This window comes from Mustela nivalis, assembly GCF_964662115.1.
Source record: "Mustela nivalis genome assembly, chromosome: 13".
Taxonomy (NCBI): domain Eukaryota; kingdom Metazoa; phylum Chordata; class Mammalia; order Carnivora; family Mustelidae; genus Mustela; species Mustela nivalis.
Window position 1 is genome coordinate 32,829,599 of NC_139032.1, and position 16,126 is coordinate 32,845,724.

The 16,126-nt window shown below is 35.0% G+C and overlaps 1 protein-coding gene across 5 annotated transcripts in view; it reads left to right on the forward strand.

Annotated features, from left to right (window-relative positions):
* Window positions 1–16,126, forward strand: part of UHRF2 (ubiquitin like with PHD and ring finger domains 2) — an 87,569-nt gene that overhangs the window by 36,514 nt on the left and 34,929 nt on the right. For all 5 annotated transcript variants that reach the window (XM_082695167.1, XM_082695165.1, XM_082695168.1 and 2 more), the window contains 2 exons: window positions 1,830–2,048; window positions 16,008–16,117. In XM_082695167.1, coding sequence (XP_082551293.1) covers window positions 1,830–2,048; window positions 16,008–16,117 — 329 coding nt within the window. The remainder of the gene's footprint in view (window positions 1–1,829; window positions 2,049–16,007; window positions 16,118–16,126) is intronic.

The window sequence follows — 16,126 nt, forward strand, 5'->3', positions numbered from 1 at the left end:
ATGGTTTTGTACTTGTCAGTTTCTTTGGGATTATTTCTGTGGGATAATGACAGAGTATTAACTGACATTTACTTAACCCATTATATGCTGTTTTAAACACTTTACAAGTCTTATTTTAGTTCTGGAAACAACCACATGTGATACACTTAGTTAACATTAAACTACATTTTACATATGGCAAGGTTTAATATGGATACAGAGTTTTCCCAAGGATATCCAGTAGTAAAAAGCTAAAATGGGAATTTAAATCCAGCCAGTGAAGACACCAGGATGATAAAGGACTCAAAATATAAGTTTTATATACGTTGAAGGAAATCCACTTAAAATATTTTTACTTAAAAGAGAACATTGACGGTGGCAAGGACATTTCGACTGTCCAGTATTACATCTTTTGTGGACAGTGTCTAAGTTTCCTCTTGGGACTTAGGTACAAAATTAGTTGCAAAGCTTATGTTTGATCCAGTATCAGGTGTTTTCTCTTCCCTATGTCAGAGCTTTATGAAGATAGAAGGGCTTTTCTGAGCATTAAAACTGCCCCATTATCACTTACTGTCCAAGCAGAGGTTACATGCTTATTTGGAAGACTTATTGTAGAAGGCAGTTATGGCACTAAGAAGGTAATTGGACCAGATCTACACTGAGGCCCTTTGCTGATAGTGAGATTTTTTTCTTTTTCAGTTAACTAAAATATGAAGAGACTTTGTTAAATTGGATGATTAACTAAAGATCTCACCCAGGATTTATGCCCGTTTACTCTAAATGAGTTAGGTATACTATGAGAGTCCTAGGTTTGCAATAATACTTGGTTTCTTCAGAAGAACCAAGGCCTTCCTGCTAGAACTGCTTCCAACTTTGGACTCACGGTTAAGGGTTAATGGTCTTGTCTACCTTGTTAATACTGTCACAGTAGGGTATGATGCTTACTCATATAATGCACGAGGTTTATCAAACTGGAGCATGCTTTTTAATTACTGACAGGATTTGTGAAAATTAATTGCTGGGCCTCATTCCCAGATGATCTGACTCATCCAAAGTGGAGCCGAAGAGTTTGCATTTGTAACATGTTCCCAGATGGTGTTGATTTCATGCTGGTGTGGGGCTCATATTTTGAGAAACAACATTATAATAGTTCGGCCTACCCCAGCAGATTGAGCTTTCCAAGAGTAGGAACAAGACATTACTTATTTCTTTGACTCCCCTACTACCAAGAGTTACAGGTCTTAATTTTGTAGCTATTGTTACTGTTACATTGCTCTCTTTGGCTTGTTAATGCCAGAAGTTAGGCCTAAATTTTAGGAAACTTCTAAAGTTTTAGGTTTAGATCAAGTTTTAGTTTAAGTTAAGCTTACCTTTAGAAGCACAGAACCAGTATTCTGCTAGAATTATTTCACATGGGTCCTTTTTTTTAATTTTTTATCCGTTATGAGACTACATGGCTACATGTAAGAACTAGAATTTTGCCTCTCCTGGAAAAACGGAGGTTATTGAAATGTACTAAGTTCATTCTTACTGTGTGTAAAGCAAATAGCAGATCTCAGTGAACTGTTCAAGAGCAGGTCATGTGGTCCTATTAAAGTAATCTTTAAGCTTAGGTTAAGAAAATGTGGAGCAAGAAGAGCTTGTGTTTTTACCTACTCCTACCCCTTAAGCTAGCAAAGAATGTCTTACTAAAATGTTACCAAAAACTATTTATTCTGGCAGTTACAATCATGAAAAAAATAACCTTTAAGTGGAATTAAGAGTGGTTGGGCTTTTTATATGTATTCAATATACTTTCAGTCTTTGATAGTAAGCAGCATTTTGTGATTCTTCTCTTTTTCTCTCCTCAGATATCCAGAAAGTGGTACGGTAGAAATAAATGTCAAGGATCTTCGGCCACGAGCTAGAACCAATTTGAAGTGGAATGAACTAAATGTCGGTGATGTGGTAATGGTTAATTACTCTGTAGAAAATCCTGGTAATAGAGGATTTTGGTTTGATGCAGAAATTACCGCACTGAAGACAATCTCAAGGACCAAAAAAGAACTTCGTGTGAATATTATCTTGGGGTAAGATTACTTACTTACACTGATGCCCTTTAGCTACTGAAGTAATCAAGGATGTAATTTTTAGATATTACACACATGTTCCTTAGTTTTAATTAAAAAAAAAAAGGTATCTATGAAAGTTAGAAATTTACGTACTAAAGGAGAACTTTTTAATATAAATTCTTGAGATTTTTTTTTTATTAAGGATGGCCCTTAAATGTCCATCACTGTTTTAAGGCTGTGGAGATATTATTTGAAAGCATCTTGGAAATAGCTGAATATTTTATTCAAGAAATCCTTGCTTACCTCACAGGATTCTTACAGGTAATATACAAAAGCATGTCAATAGCTGTGGTTGTTAATGAGGATTTATGTTGATATAATAGCAGTGAATATCAGCCTGACCACCTATCTGCTGTACTTAGTAAGGCTAGCTGAAATTTTTCTTTATAGTAATTTTCTTTATTTTACAGAATTTAACAAGCTTAATAAAGAGAATTCGAAATATAAGATGTCACCCAAAATGCCAAATTGCTCCACTATTTCTATCATTAATTCTTCAAGAAATAATTTGGTGTTGGGGTGCCTGAGTGGCTAAATCACTTGAGTGTCTGCCTTGGGCTCAGGTCATAATCCCAGGGTCCAGGGATGCAGTCTCCCTTCAGGCTCTTTGCTCAGCAGTGAGGCTGCTTCTCCCTCTGCCTGCCACTACCCCTGCTTGTGCATGTGTGTGCGCACGTGTGCTCACTCTCTCTCTCTGCAAATAAATAAAATTTTTTAAAAAATCATTTGGTGTTTCACTCAAGTGATAAAGTACCATGCATTGTTTCACAGCTACTTAACACATAGGAAAATATTATCACCATCTTTCTGTGTCCGATTCTTTTGAGTAGAATTTATTGGATGAACAGTAACTAATTTTTTTTAAAGTCTGTTAAACTCTTTCTAGTTTTTATAGTATTTAAGTAAATAATTTCATATATGTATTTTGTGCCTTGCTTTTTTTTTTTTTAAAGAATGAATTTTTATAAATACATTTCTGTTGAGCATTGGGGATTCTAGAATGTCCCTGGCAGTTGTGTATGTGTTTGTGTGTTTATAGGAAGCAGCCCCCCCAAGATTCTTGTCAAGTTCTGTTTAACAGGATTATTGTATGTAACATATATGTATGTTGGATAGATATATAATATGGAGTATATGTTAAATATAATGGATGTATTATACCAAATCTGAGATTAAGCATCTGCTTACAATTAATAACACAAAGAAGGGGGTCAGTAAATAATAGCCTACTGGTTGCTTGATTTTATGAAAATACTTAACTGGAACATAGTAATGTCCTCCATTTACACATTATCTATGGCTGTTTTTGTATTCAGCATTGTTCAGTGATGCAATTGAGACTACCTGGCTTGAATACCTAAACTCTTTACTTTCTGGCCCTTCATGGAAAAAATTTGCTGACTCCTAAGATAAAAAGAATGTTGTAGGGTGCTGAAAATAGCTTATATTTTAGAAAACAGTTTCAGAACTTTCTACAAACACTAGTGTGATTCTGTTGCCAGGTAAGGATGTAACTCAGACTTTTGAACAAATTCAGATTTGTATAAGGGTACAAATCATGAAGAAAAGGAAAAGGTCTGTACATAAATGGGTTAGATAGGGAATCTTATAACGTACTTGAGTGTAAGAAGTACAAAACAGCATGTGTATATAATAGGAGGAGATAAAAGTACTCACAGAGTTAAAAAAAGGAAAAATACCTTCCTATTTAAAAGATTTTCCCTGAGGGATTCTGAAGTATAGTTAGAGTGGAGCATCCTGGCCTTAGGGAGTAGAACTAAGATTGAGTGGAAATTATAGATAGGCAGATAATGACTCACTAGAGAAAACGTGATAGATATCCCAACAGTAAAACACACTGTCCTGTAAAATACTATGTTCTGTGTCATTTAAGTTTTTACTAGATGTGTTAGAAATGTTAAGAGCTTAAAAAGGAGTCAGTGTGGCATGTGGTATGGATAGGATTTTTTTTTTCCATGGTTAGAAATCTTTTTTTTCTTTACTGGAAATAGTGGATAAATAATCGAAACCAAAGTCTAAATGTATTCTGCTCTTGACAGTTTTGGGCTTATGCTGTCGTGACATCATACCCATGTTCTGTTGCTTATGCGCATTAGTTTTTGTAGGGTGCATCTTGCCCAAAAGTAGAATTTTGGGGTTGTAGAACCTGTATATCTTGACTTGTATAGATAGGACCAAATATTTAAGTAGCTGTATCAGATTGCACTTCTACAGCAGTATTAGAGGTCCCATTGCTCTGCATTCTCATTCATAGTTAATTTTGTCACACTTGAATTTTTGCTAATCAGAGGGGTATATAATAAAATAGTATATCATTATGGTTTTGATTTGCATTTCCTTGACTAATGAGATTAATAACCTTATGTTTGTTGTCAATTTAGATACCTTTTGTGACGACCCTGTTCCAAACATTAATGTATTGTTGTTAAGTCTGTATTACTGATTTTTTTAAGGAGTTCTAATTATGAAGACTTGACCATTTCAGTTATGTAAAGGGTAAAGATTTTCACTTTTATAGTTTTTCTTATATTTTGCAGCTCTTAAAAGTTATAGTCACAAAAAGAAATTATAACTATCTGAGTAATGGAAGCTAACTTTTTGTGGTAAACATTTGTCAGTATATACATCTATCAAATCATTAGGTTATATACCTTAAACTTACAGTGTATGTCTATTATATCTCAGTAAACATGGGAGTGGGCAGGAGAGAAACTTTTTACCTTTTAACCCAAAATGAGTTAAGATATTATTTAAAAAGCTTTGTGGTTTTGCCTTTCTTTGTTAGATCTTTAATCCATTCAATGTAGGTTTTGAGATAAGGGTTTGACTTACCTTGATATATATAGATAATGATCTTTCCTGGCATTGCTTATTAAAAAGCCCATTTTTCCCCACACTGGTCTTCAGTATCACCTCATATCAAGTATGTAATTTGATGGATCCATCTGATTTCCATTCTGTACCATTGGTCTATTTTTGTGTATCCCGTCAGTTCCACATTTTGATGATACGACAGAACAGGGCTTTCTACCTTGCTCTTCAGTAGTTCTGTTTTCTTAGGTCTTTGTGCTTTCATTTGAGTTTTCCAAGTCATCTTGGTAATTTAAACATAAAAACCATTGGGAACTTAATACATATTGTGTTGACTCTAATCCAGAAATGTGCTTTTTCTTCATTTGTTTAGGTCTTTAATGTGTTTTTCTCCTATTAGCTTGAAACATACAACATGTTTTTATAGGTTCAAAATAAATCAGTGATGGCAGGTATATGGTAGAACCTATTCAATACTCTCCAGACATCTGATCTTACCCTATTTAACTTTAGGTACTACTTACTGTTCCTATAAATGCTTTTGCCCGGGGTGGGGGGAGCAGTCACTGGTATGTAAGTAACCTTTAATCTTGTATGTAGTAGCTTTACTGAATTTCCTAGTTTTAATTGACACATAGATTTTTGGGGGAATTTTTATGATTATCTCTGAATTAGGACATTTTTGTCTTTTAATCTTTTTTATTCACCAGCTGTGCTCTAGTACATTATTAAAAGGATGTGGTGATAACAGACATCTTTTTTCTCCCTTATCGCTAAGAAAAACTTTTCAAAACTCCACCAACTATAATATTTGTCATAAGCATTTTGTGGATAAATGCTGTCCTGGATTTGCACTGACAATATTTTGTGTGGAATTTTTGCATTTGTGTTACTGAGTAAACTTTGCTTGTTAATTTGCCTGTCTAGCTATCCTTCAGAAATTATTAGGTTTTATGAAATAATTAGAATAATATTTGTCTTATAATGAAGTTTTGTGTTTTTTTCTTGACTGTTTGGTAGAACTTCTCAGTAAAGCCCTCTGGAGCTGAGCTTTCTTTGTGGAAGGATTTTTATGATTGGCTCAATTTCTGTAATGATGGGGAGACTCTGATTTCCTATTTCTTGAATTAACATTTTATATTTTTTTTCTAATTTTATTTGTCAGAAGGAGACACAGTGAGAAAGGGAACATAAGCACAGGGAGTGGAAGAGAAAGAAGCAGGCTTTCCACTGAAAGGGGAGCCTGATGCCAGGACCCTAGTATCATGACCTGAGCCGATCCCAGGACCCTAGTATCATGACCTGAGCTGAAGGCAGACGCTTAACTACTGAGCTACCCAGGCACCCCTAAAATTTTATTTTTTTAGGAACTTGATTTTACCTAAATTTTATTTATTGTCACAAGTTTGTTTAATGTCATTTTTTAATGTGCAGTCTTTATTATGATGTTCCCCTTTTTATTCCTGAGTTTAGTTTGTGACTTTTTAATCTGTCCCACCAGATTATGAATTTTATTAAGCTTTTGCAGATAATAAGCCTACAGCTTTGATACACTCTATATTATTATATTGAAGGTACAAAAGGAGAAATGCAGGACACCCTTTTTAATCTATCTTGGATATTTGGCAAGGATATTTGACAATAAATAGATATTTAATCTATTTTGGATATTTTATTTGAGACAAGGATATTTAATTCCAAGGGAACTTGGAATTAAAGTCCATGCTTGTTTCTGTTTTTATTGTTGTTTTGTTTTGTTTTATTTTTAAGATTTCATCTGTTTATTTGTCAGAGAGGACAGGAGCACAAGCAGGGGGAACGGCAGGCAGAGGGAGAAGTCGGCTCCTTACTCAGCAGGGAGCCTGATTTGGGACTCAATCCCAGGACCCTGGGATCATGACCTGAGCCGAAGGCATATGCTTAACCAACTGAGCCACCCAGGTGTCCATCTATTTTAAATTTCTGAGTACCAAAAAGTGAATATGCTTAAACTTCTAGTGATCAAATTATATTTTTAGTGTCATTTTCTGTTTCTGTTTTAGCACTGAAGAAAATTCAGAACAAAAGTTTGTGTAGTTTAAATCTGTTTTTTATAATACTTTGTTCAGTTACTGTTATGCATATTATATTTAATACCACATGAAGTTATATTAGTTTAGGTATTGATGAGTGGAATTTAAATTCTATAACAAGAAAATAATTTATCTAAGGCTAAAACTAAACTATGGGTGACTTTATTTTCAGTGCCATTTTTTTAAGAACTTTATTTACTAAATTTTATCCATACTCTTTTATCATCAAGTCTCTTTAGTGATATTTTTAACATTCTTACACAGTACAACTTTGGTGTCCATTTTCAAGTTATAAATCAAAACTCCCTGTATTTTGACCATATGGGTCTGCTTGTGGTGCTTAATCATATATGTAAACATGTTACTGCTTCAGAGCCTTTGCATTTGGTGTTCCCTTTGCCTGTTCTGCTCCGCACAGATACTTGCTCTGTCTCTTGTCACAGGTGTTTGTTCAGACGTCACTTCAGAAGACGTCACTTTCTTGATTGTGTTGTATAAAATTGTATATGCACATGCCAGGCATAGATTCCTTGAATTCTTTCCTTACTCTTATTTTTCTTTGTAATATTGATTATCATCTGACATTTGTCTTTCTTGGCCTACTTGTGGTAGTTTTCCTATTCTTGCTGCAAAAAATTACCTCAAACTTGGTGGCTTAAATAGTATAACTCACCATTTTATAAGTCCTTTAAGTCAGAAGTCTTGTATGGATTTCACTGGACTAAAAGTGTCGCAAAGATGTGTTACTTTTTGGGGACTTTGAAAGAGAATCTATTTCCTTGTCTTTTTCAGATTTTAGAGGCCCTACACCCCAATTCCTTGGCCCACTGCCCACTTCCTCCCTTTTTAACATTACATTTCTGACTCTCCTACTTTTAAGTTTCCCTGTAATTAACTTGGGCCTACCTGCATAATCCTATTTCAAGGTCATTACTTAATCCTGTCTACAAAGTCCCTTTCACCATGTAATATAATATTCATATGTTCCCACACTTAGGATCTTGAGATCTTTGGCACTTATTTGTTCTGCCTGTCATACTACTAAAACATTAATGCCCTTTTGGTAGCTGCCATGTGCCAGGCCCTGTTCTAGGTACAAGTTATAATGCATATTCAGTTAATAGAGTATTTCACAGAATCGGAGATCAATGGTTTTTGTTTTGTTTTGTTTTGTTTTTAACATCTCAAAATGTATTTTAAAATTGCTATTGGAACACAGGTTCTTTTCAGAGATTTGAGTTTGCTTCTGCTAGGCACCTTGGAGTACCATCTAACTTAACATTCTCTGAGCCTTAGACCACACAAGTAGTATGAATTTGTATCTGCAAAACAGCATGAATCATGCCTTTTGTGGTTCAGTTCTTGGGATACTTTTTCTCTTACTCAGTGATAACATCAAAATAATCCTGTTTATTTTCTGTCTCTACCTGCAAGGTGGTTTATTTACCATTTATCTTAAACTGTGAGAAGAACCATTTGGTATCCTAGCTTTACTTGAGGGTCCTTAGACACCTCATCTCAGACTTTTTTCTTTCTTATAATTTCATAAAATAGTGTGTCTTAGAGTTGGTTGGTTTCCATCTAGAGTACCAACTTTAGGGGTGGTTCTTAGACTACCCCATTGCAGGCTAATTTCTTTTTTGGTAGTATATAAAATACTGTATTTTACATTTGCTGGTCTATTAGATTGAAATGAAATGTAGTATTGAAGGAATTTTCATGTTTTTTGGTGTGATTTATGCTTCATAAACTTTGTGCAGAAGAAATGGGTATGGTAGGCCTTCAACTAAAATGATAAAAGAGTGAAAAAGTGATTCTTGTTTTGAAATTGTTTTTGTGATATTTATTGAAGCATCTATTGAAATACATGGAAGGTTTCTGTTTCCAGGTAGGATGGACTAGCTAGCAGTAATTAGCATTTTTACCTAAAACAACTAGAAGATCCAGATCAAATACCATTTTCATCTGAAGGCAACAGAGAGGCAATGAGAACTACCAGGGCTTAGGACTCTGGAATGGGAAGAACTTCAGAAGGCAGTTTTTTGTAGTTGCTTTTGGCCGTGGGAGCTTTGTTAATTACAGATGCAGAGCATATCTAATGGAAAGCAGTTGGGGGCATGGTGGAAACAGAAATCAGAGCTTTAGGCAAGTAATGGGGATGGCCTGTTTTCCTGATACAACTTTTGCTAAATACTGAAGTTTTGCTGGGCAGGAGGCTAAAAATGTAAGTAAACAACGTGGTGGAATTTTCAGCAGTTTTAGGAGACAAATATAGATTTTGGGATCACTAGTGGAATGGTCCCACAGAGTATACAAAAGGCTCTTAGTGGATGGCTAAGACAAGTGTGTAGCCTAAATTTTAACTAAGACTATAAACAAGACTTGCCTCCGCATAGTTGCTGAATAAAATATTAAAACACCAGAGTATCTCCCAGCAGAAGGAAGATTGCTCCCTCTTTGTGGTATAGAAATATCTGAAGCCTCCTCTAATGTCTTATATTTATACTATTGAATTCTTAGGTTTGGTTTGATAACATCTTTATTTTGGCTTCATTTTTTGTAACCTGTTTTTCATTAGAAATGTATTTCTAAATTGAGAATTTTTTCATCTGTGTTTTCAGATGCTGTTCTGTATTCTGGCTTATGCTGTATCTGATGAAAACTCAGCTTCTAGTCCCTCTGTTTTTATCTTTAGTTTTCAGCAACATTATTTCAATAAGCCACTGTGTTTTCTTTATATTTATCCTGCCATGAAGCAAAAAACACTACAAAAAGACAGGGTCACGTAATGAAAAACCAGCCAGAAAAATGAAGCTGATCTTTGAGACACCTGGGTGACTCAGTTGGTTAAGCTTCAGCATTCTGCTCAGGTCATGATTCCAGGATCCTGGAATCGTGGCCCACAACAGGCTCTCTGCTCAGCTCTCCTTCTCTCACTGCCCACTTGTGTGCTCCCACTTGCTCTCTCACTCTCTCTCAAATAAATAAAACCTATTTAAAAAACGCTGGTCCTGATATTTCAAGTTCTCAGGGATTTTAGAGTGATTATGATTTAAATGCTCAAGAAAATGAGAAGATGGAGAATTTCAACTGAGAATTGGAATCTATAATCACATTGAATCTGTGAAATCACTCTAGAACTGAAAACTACAGAATCTGAAACTAAGACTTCATTAGATTGACTTAAAAGCAGAAGATAGGAGTAGTGAACTCAAAGGCAAGTCAGTGAAGAATTTGGATAAATTGAAACATGGAAAAAAATAGGAGAAACAATACAGAAAAGACTTTTGGACATAGGGGACCTGGTAAAAGGTGTGCATTACATCTACTTGTAGTTCCTGAAAAAGAGAAAGGTGAAAACAATATTTGAAAATATAATCGCTAGAATTTTCAAAAGTGAGAAGATCCAAGCCCAGGTTAAAGACCTGTGAACACTAAGCAGGATAAATATAAAGAAAGCACAGTGGTGCTGGTGAAACTTAAAGGTAAAAACAGAAGGAATATGAGCTGAGTTTTCATCAGAAATAATAAAAGCTCTAGAACACATGGAACAGCATCTGAAAATACTGCTAAAAAAAAATTCTCAACTTAGAAGTGAAAAAATAGTTTACAAAAAAATGAAGCCAAGATAGTGATGTTATCAAACCAAACCAAAGAATTCAGTACCAGTAGACTATTACTACTAAAGAATTCTTTAAGCACAGGGAAGGTAATCTCTGAAACAAGGAAAAACAGAAAGGAATTAAAGAACTGAGGAAGGATAACTGAACAAGTAAGTACAAACAGACTATTCACTAGTGAAGTTTCTGTGTAGAATGAAATGGACAACAACAGTGTAAAAAATGGGGGGTGATAGGGGCGCCTGGGTGGCTCAGTGGGTTAAGCCGCTGCCTTCGGCTCAGGTCATGATCTCAGGATCCTGGGATCGAGTCCCGCATGGGGCTCTCTGCTCAGCAGGGAGCCTGCTTCCTCCTCTCTCTCTCTCTGCCTGCCTCTCTGCCTACTTGTGATCTCTGTCAAATAAATAAATAAAATCTTTAAAAAAAAAAAAAATGGGGGGTGATAAATGAAGCTATGAAATTCTGACATGATCAAGGTAGTAGTGAAGTAAAACTTAAGATTGATTTCTTGGGTTTATTTACATGGTATATTCTTTAAGAACCACTGAATTTAACTTTTCATAGAATTATTAAGTATATATGATTTAATATATAATTGTAATGTAGCTAAATATAATTTTAATGATAAAATATAAAAACATTAGCATATTAATAGGTGAAATGAAATAATTATTAGAATGAATCAGAAGGCAATCAAGAGTAAAAAACAGAAAGCTAGATAAAATGGAAAACAATAAAATGATAGAAACAAACCCAAATATTTCAGCCATTTATATTAACTAAATGTGAGCTAGATATTACAATTAAACATGAATAGGATTAAAACAAAAAATCCATATGCTGCTTATAAGAAAGACTCCTTAAGTATGAAGTCACACAAGTTGACATTATAAAGATGGATGGGATTCCAGGTAGATGATAACAGTGTAGATTTTTAATCTCCCTAGATATTCTTACACAAACATATAGAACAACTAAAATACCTAATCCAGAATTCATGGGCAACTTGTATAACCATTCAGGGTGTTGTGGTATCCTCTACAAAAAAAAAAAAGAAGGGGCACCTGGGTGGCTCAGTGGGTTAAGCCGCTGCCTTCGGCTCGGGTCATGATCTCAGGGTCCTGGGATCGAGTCCCGCATCGGGCTCTCTGCTCAGCAGGGAGCCTGCTTCCTCCTCTCTCTCTCTCTCTCTCTCTGCCTGCCTCTCTGCCTACTTGTGATCTCTCTCTGCCAAATAAATAACTAAAATCTTTAAAAAAAAAAAAAAAAAAAAAGCTGGTGGGATAAATAACTTAAAGCTACAAGACCAGTGTGTTATTGGTAGCTGTGCAAGAGGTAGGAAGGGGTAACTGTAGGATATATGATGGACCCAAGAATTCTGAAATAATTAACTTAGCAAGCTGTTTTGAGAAAAGCAGGTATGATGGCCATTTCTCAAAATGATCCCCAGTATTTCCTGCTTCCTCGTATTTACACCTTGCATTTTCCCTCCCATATTTTACTTTTTTTACATAATTTTACATATTTTACATATTTTACTCTTGTGACCAATAGGATATGACAGAAGTGATAATTTACTACTTCCAAGATTCAGTTATAAAAACAGTGAATCTTCCATTTTGGGCTCTCTCAGATAACTTCCTTTGGGGGAAGCCAGCTACTGTTTTATGAGGATTTCATACATCCTGGTGGTCTTGCCCTAGTTGAGCCTTTAGATGAGACTGCAGCTCTGGTCAACAGCTTGACTGAAACTTTGTGCAAGATCTTGAGCCAGAACTACCCAGCTATGCTGCTTCCCAAATCGTGATTCGCAGAAACTGTGAGGTAATTTTTGTTTTAAGGTGATTTGTTAATGTTACAAGAGGACTAAGGCAGCAACTGAAGCTAGAAGGGGTATGCACACCAGATTAGGTGAGTTCAAGCAATTTGCAATAAAATTTTAAGGCATTAGCAACCAGCAAGCTCTTAAAATTATCTAGCTAAAACTGTTCCAGGACAAAGCCCCATTAAGAAAAACTACTGGGAATTTAGTCCACACTGAGTAGGATAGGGACAATAAAGACAAAAATAAAAAAGTTAAAAATAGAGAAAGAGAATAGAGCCAGGAGATTTAAGAACGTAAGCTTCCGTAGTATCTTTTTAAAATAATTTGGAGGTGTAATTTACATACAACAATATTATATATATTTATATATATAATACTCTATGTAATGTATAATATATATATGTATAATATAAATAAATACTGTATATTTTAAGTGAATATTGGTAAGTACATACATCCATGCCACCACTGTAATCAAGATCTAGAACATATTCATCACCCCAAAAAGTTCTTTTGGGTCCCTTAGATATCTCCACTATCCTCAGCCTTGGCCTCAGACAACTACTCATTTGCTTTTTGTCAGATTAGATTTTAGTTTCAGTAGTAGTGAATGCATTTCCAAAAAATAATTAAAATAAATGAATTCTATGGAACTCTATAGCTGTGAGCTAATAAAGCTAAGTGAAATTATGCCATCCAGGGATTCAGTACATTTAATTTTTTTCTTTTTAAAAGGCATTGATGTCAGATTACATACTAAGAAGAAAAAGGAAAAAATGTAAGGATGTTATCCTCATTCCTTTTAAGGAAAGTATCCCAGAAAGACATTCATGAGTCAAGAAAAGATGAACCAAGGGTTTTAAGTCTAGCCAAAATGGCCTTCAGAATAAAGGCTGGAGACAAACTGCCATTACTTTGGAAGAACTAGGGTAGCTATTCTCATGAATACTTCCTGGGGAATGTTCTAGAGAACTAGCTTCAGGCCTTCAAGGTGACTGGAGAAAATTTGACATAAAGTGCAGTGATAAACATTAAAAATATTTTTACATTTAGGGACAGCTGGGTGGCTCAGTAGGTTAAGCATCTGCCTTTGGCTCAGGTCATGATCCCAGGGTCCTGGAATCGAGTCCCACATCGGGCTCCTTGCTCAGTGGGTAGCCTGCTTGTGCACGCTCACTCTCTGTCTCTCACACAAGTAAAAAAAAAAATCTTAAAATATTTTTACATTTAAAAGTTATGACTAAAGTAAGCACAAAGAAGAAAGTATAGCATGTAATGATTATTATGATCTGACATCATAGATCTAACTGTAGGATGTAGGTGGAAATAACACAAAAGGATTAAAACTGTTTTCAGTAATCATGATGACAACTAGTAAGAATGTCTTGTGTGTAATGTGGGATACAGCAAAGCAGTATATATGTAACACTCTAATTTAGATATCCCTGGTATCTTTGATAATTAGTATTTTCTGATTAGGGAAGAAGGAGAAACGGACACATAATTGTTTTTTAAAAAGTAAATTTACCCTTTAGTTCTGACTTTGATCAAAGCATTTGTGTGAACTTAGGAAGTATTTTATATGTGTATTCATGTGTATGCTTAAATTTTGTAGCTCTGTCCACTGAAGAAGCCTTGAAACAGTGATCAGTCTTGTTGCAGTAAGCTTTTCTAGTGCCTGAAGTATGGCTTTGAAGTATTTCCACCCAAAAGAAATTGGGCTTCCTTATAGATAGGACCCCAGACTAGGGACAGAAAATGTGCAAGATGAACTTGAAACATCTTGCCTTAGGGATGACAAGGAAAGCCACAAAGACTGCTGACTTCTCATCAGAAAAATTTGGGAGTCAGCTGGAAGTTGCTTTTGGCCAAAGATAGTTTGAATATCAACAAGGAAAATAGTTAAAATGCGTTGAAACACTTCAAGTATGTATGTGAATTCGTAGTAATACAGAAACTCATTGGTCACCTATATAGGACATTAGGGAACTATTTCTTAAAGTTGCCAAAGAAAATAATTAATCCGTATTTTTTACACGATGTATCACTGAGTCACCAAATAATTGATGAGGTTTCTTTCTATTGAAGTCTAGCAAATAAATTAGAAAAGAATGCTAGAACTGGAACATCGACACTTTCTAAACCCCAGCGAATTAATCTTAGCATTGAGTATCGACGGCTGCTATCATTATAGGAAAAGAAAACTAAATAAACTGGGTGCTTCCTAAGAGAATAGACCTATAAATAGTTTTACCAAAACATGAACCTGGGTTTGATTAAGCCTGTCTAAATGCAAGGATTGACTTTGTGTGTGTGTGTAAAGGGCCAGCCCTTAACAGTCAAATGGTCTCCACCATCACAGCTACTCAACTCTGCCACTGTAGCACAAAACCAACCATAGAGAATGCGTAAGTGAGTAGGTGTAGCTGTATTCCAGTGAAACTTTATTTACAAAGCAAGCAGCAGACCAGGGTTTTTTACCTCTACTCTGGATCCAGCTACCAACTTACTGGAAATGCAAATAACAGAAAAAAAACCTATTTAAACTACACTTTGGGAATGCAGATACCAGAATCAAGATACTGGGCAACTCTATAGGACAAATGGTGGTGGTTTTTCAACAAATTGTAAAGAAAGGTCTACAACAAATGTGGGAATTGATGGATTAGAGTCTTTAAAACACAGGCAAAACTATATAATATGCTTAGGAAGACAGGTGATAAGACTGAAGAAAATTAAGGTAAATACAAGTCTTGGAAGGGAATAAAAGAAATTGAGGTTGGGAGGGAGCATGCCAAGGGCTTCTGAGGTAAACTCTTCTGCCTCCTGTTGTGGTCAGTGACTAGAGAATGTATACCTTATAACTGATTAAACTGTACATTTATGCAGTTTTCTGCATTTATGAATATCTGACATTAAAAGTTTAAATGTGTTGCATGTGAAAATGTGGGAAAAATCATCAAGCAAATTCTAACCAAAAAAAAGTACACTTTTGATATAGAATGCATTACTAGAGATACAGAGACATTTTGTAAGATAATTTAAGAATTCTAAATCTGTATGTGCCCAATAATATTGCTTCAGAATATAAACCAATGTTGACAGAGTAAAAGGAAAAGTCTATACATAAATCCATAATAGTAGGAAACTTTGAAGAAGCATGTGTAAACAGGTATAAATTGTGTCTTTGAAGAATATGGCTTAGAATCTGAAGGACTTTTCTTTTTAATAAGTAACCTTTAACTCAGAGACGTACTGTATTTACTGGAAATATGTTTAAATCTTTTATTTTGATTCATTAGAGTACCATTCAACCTAGTGTTTATAACCTAGGTGAAGTCTAACTTTTTTTTCCTAATATTGCAGTAAAGTTAACACTTTACTTTGAATAGTAACTAATCACTGTTGGACTTTTCCTGCCATTGGAAACAATAGCTCAAGGTGATTAGAATAGCTGGAATCCCAGTTTTAAATCAGTAAAGTCAGTGGGTTTCTGAAATGACTCTTAATTGTTTAGGGTTTAGATTTTGGTGGCAAAAGTTAACTTTTCTCCTTTTTTTTTAAACAGGGGTTCTGAAGGAAAATTAAATGACTGCCAGATAAGATTTGTAAATGAAATCTTTAAGATCGAGAAACCTGGAGCTCATCCCCTGTCATTGGCAGATGGAAAGTTTTTAAGTATGGATT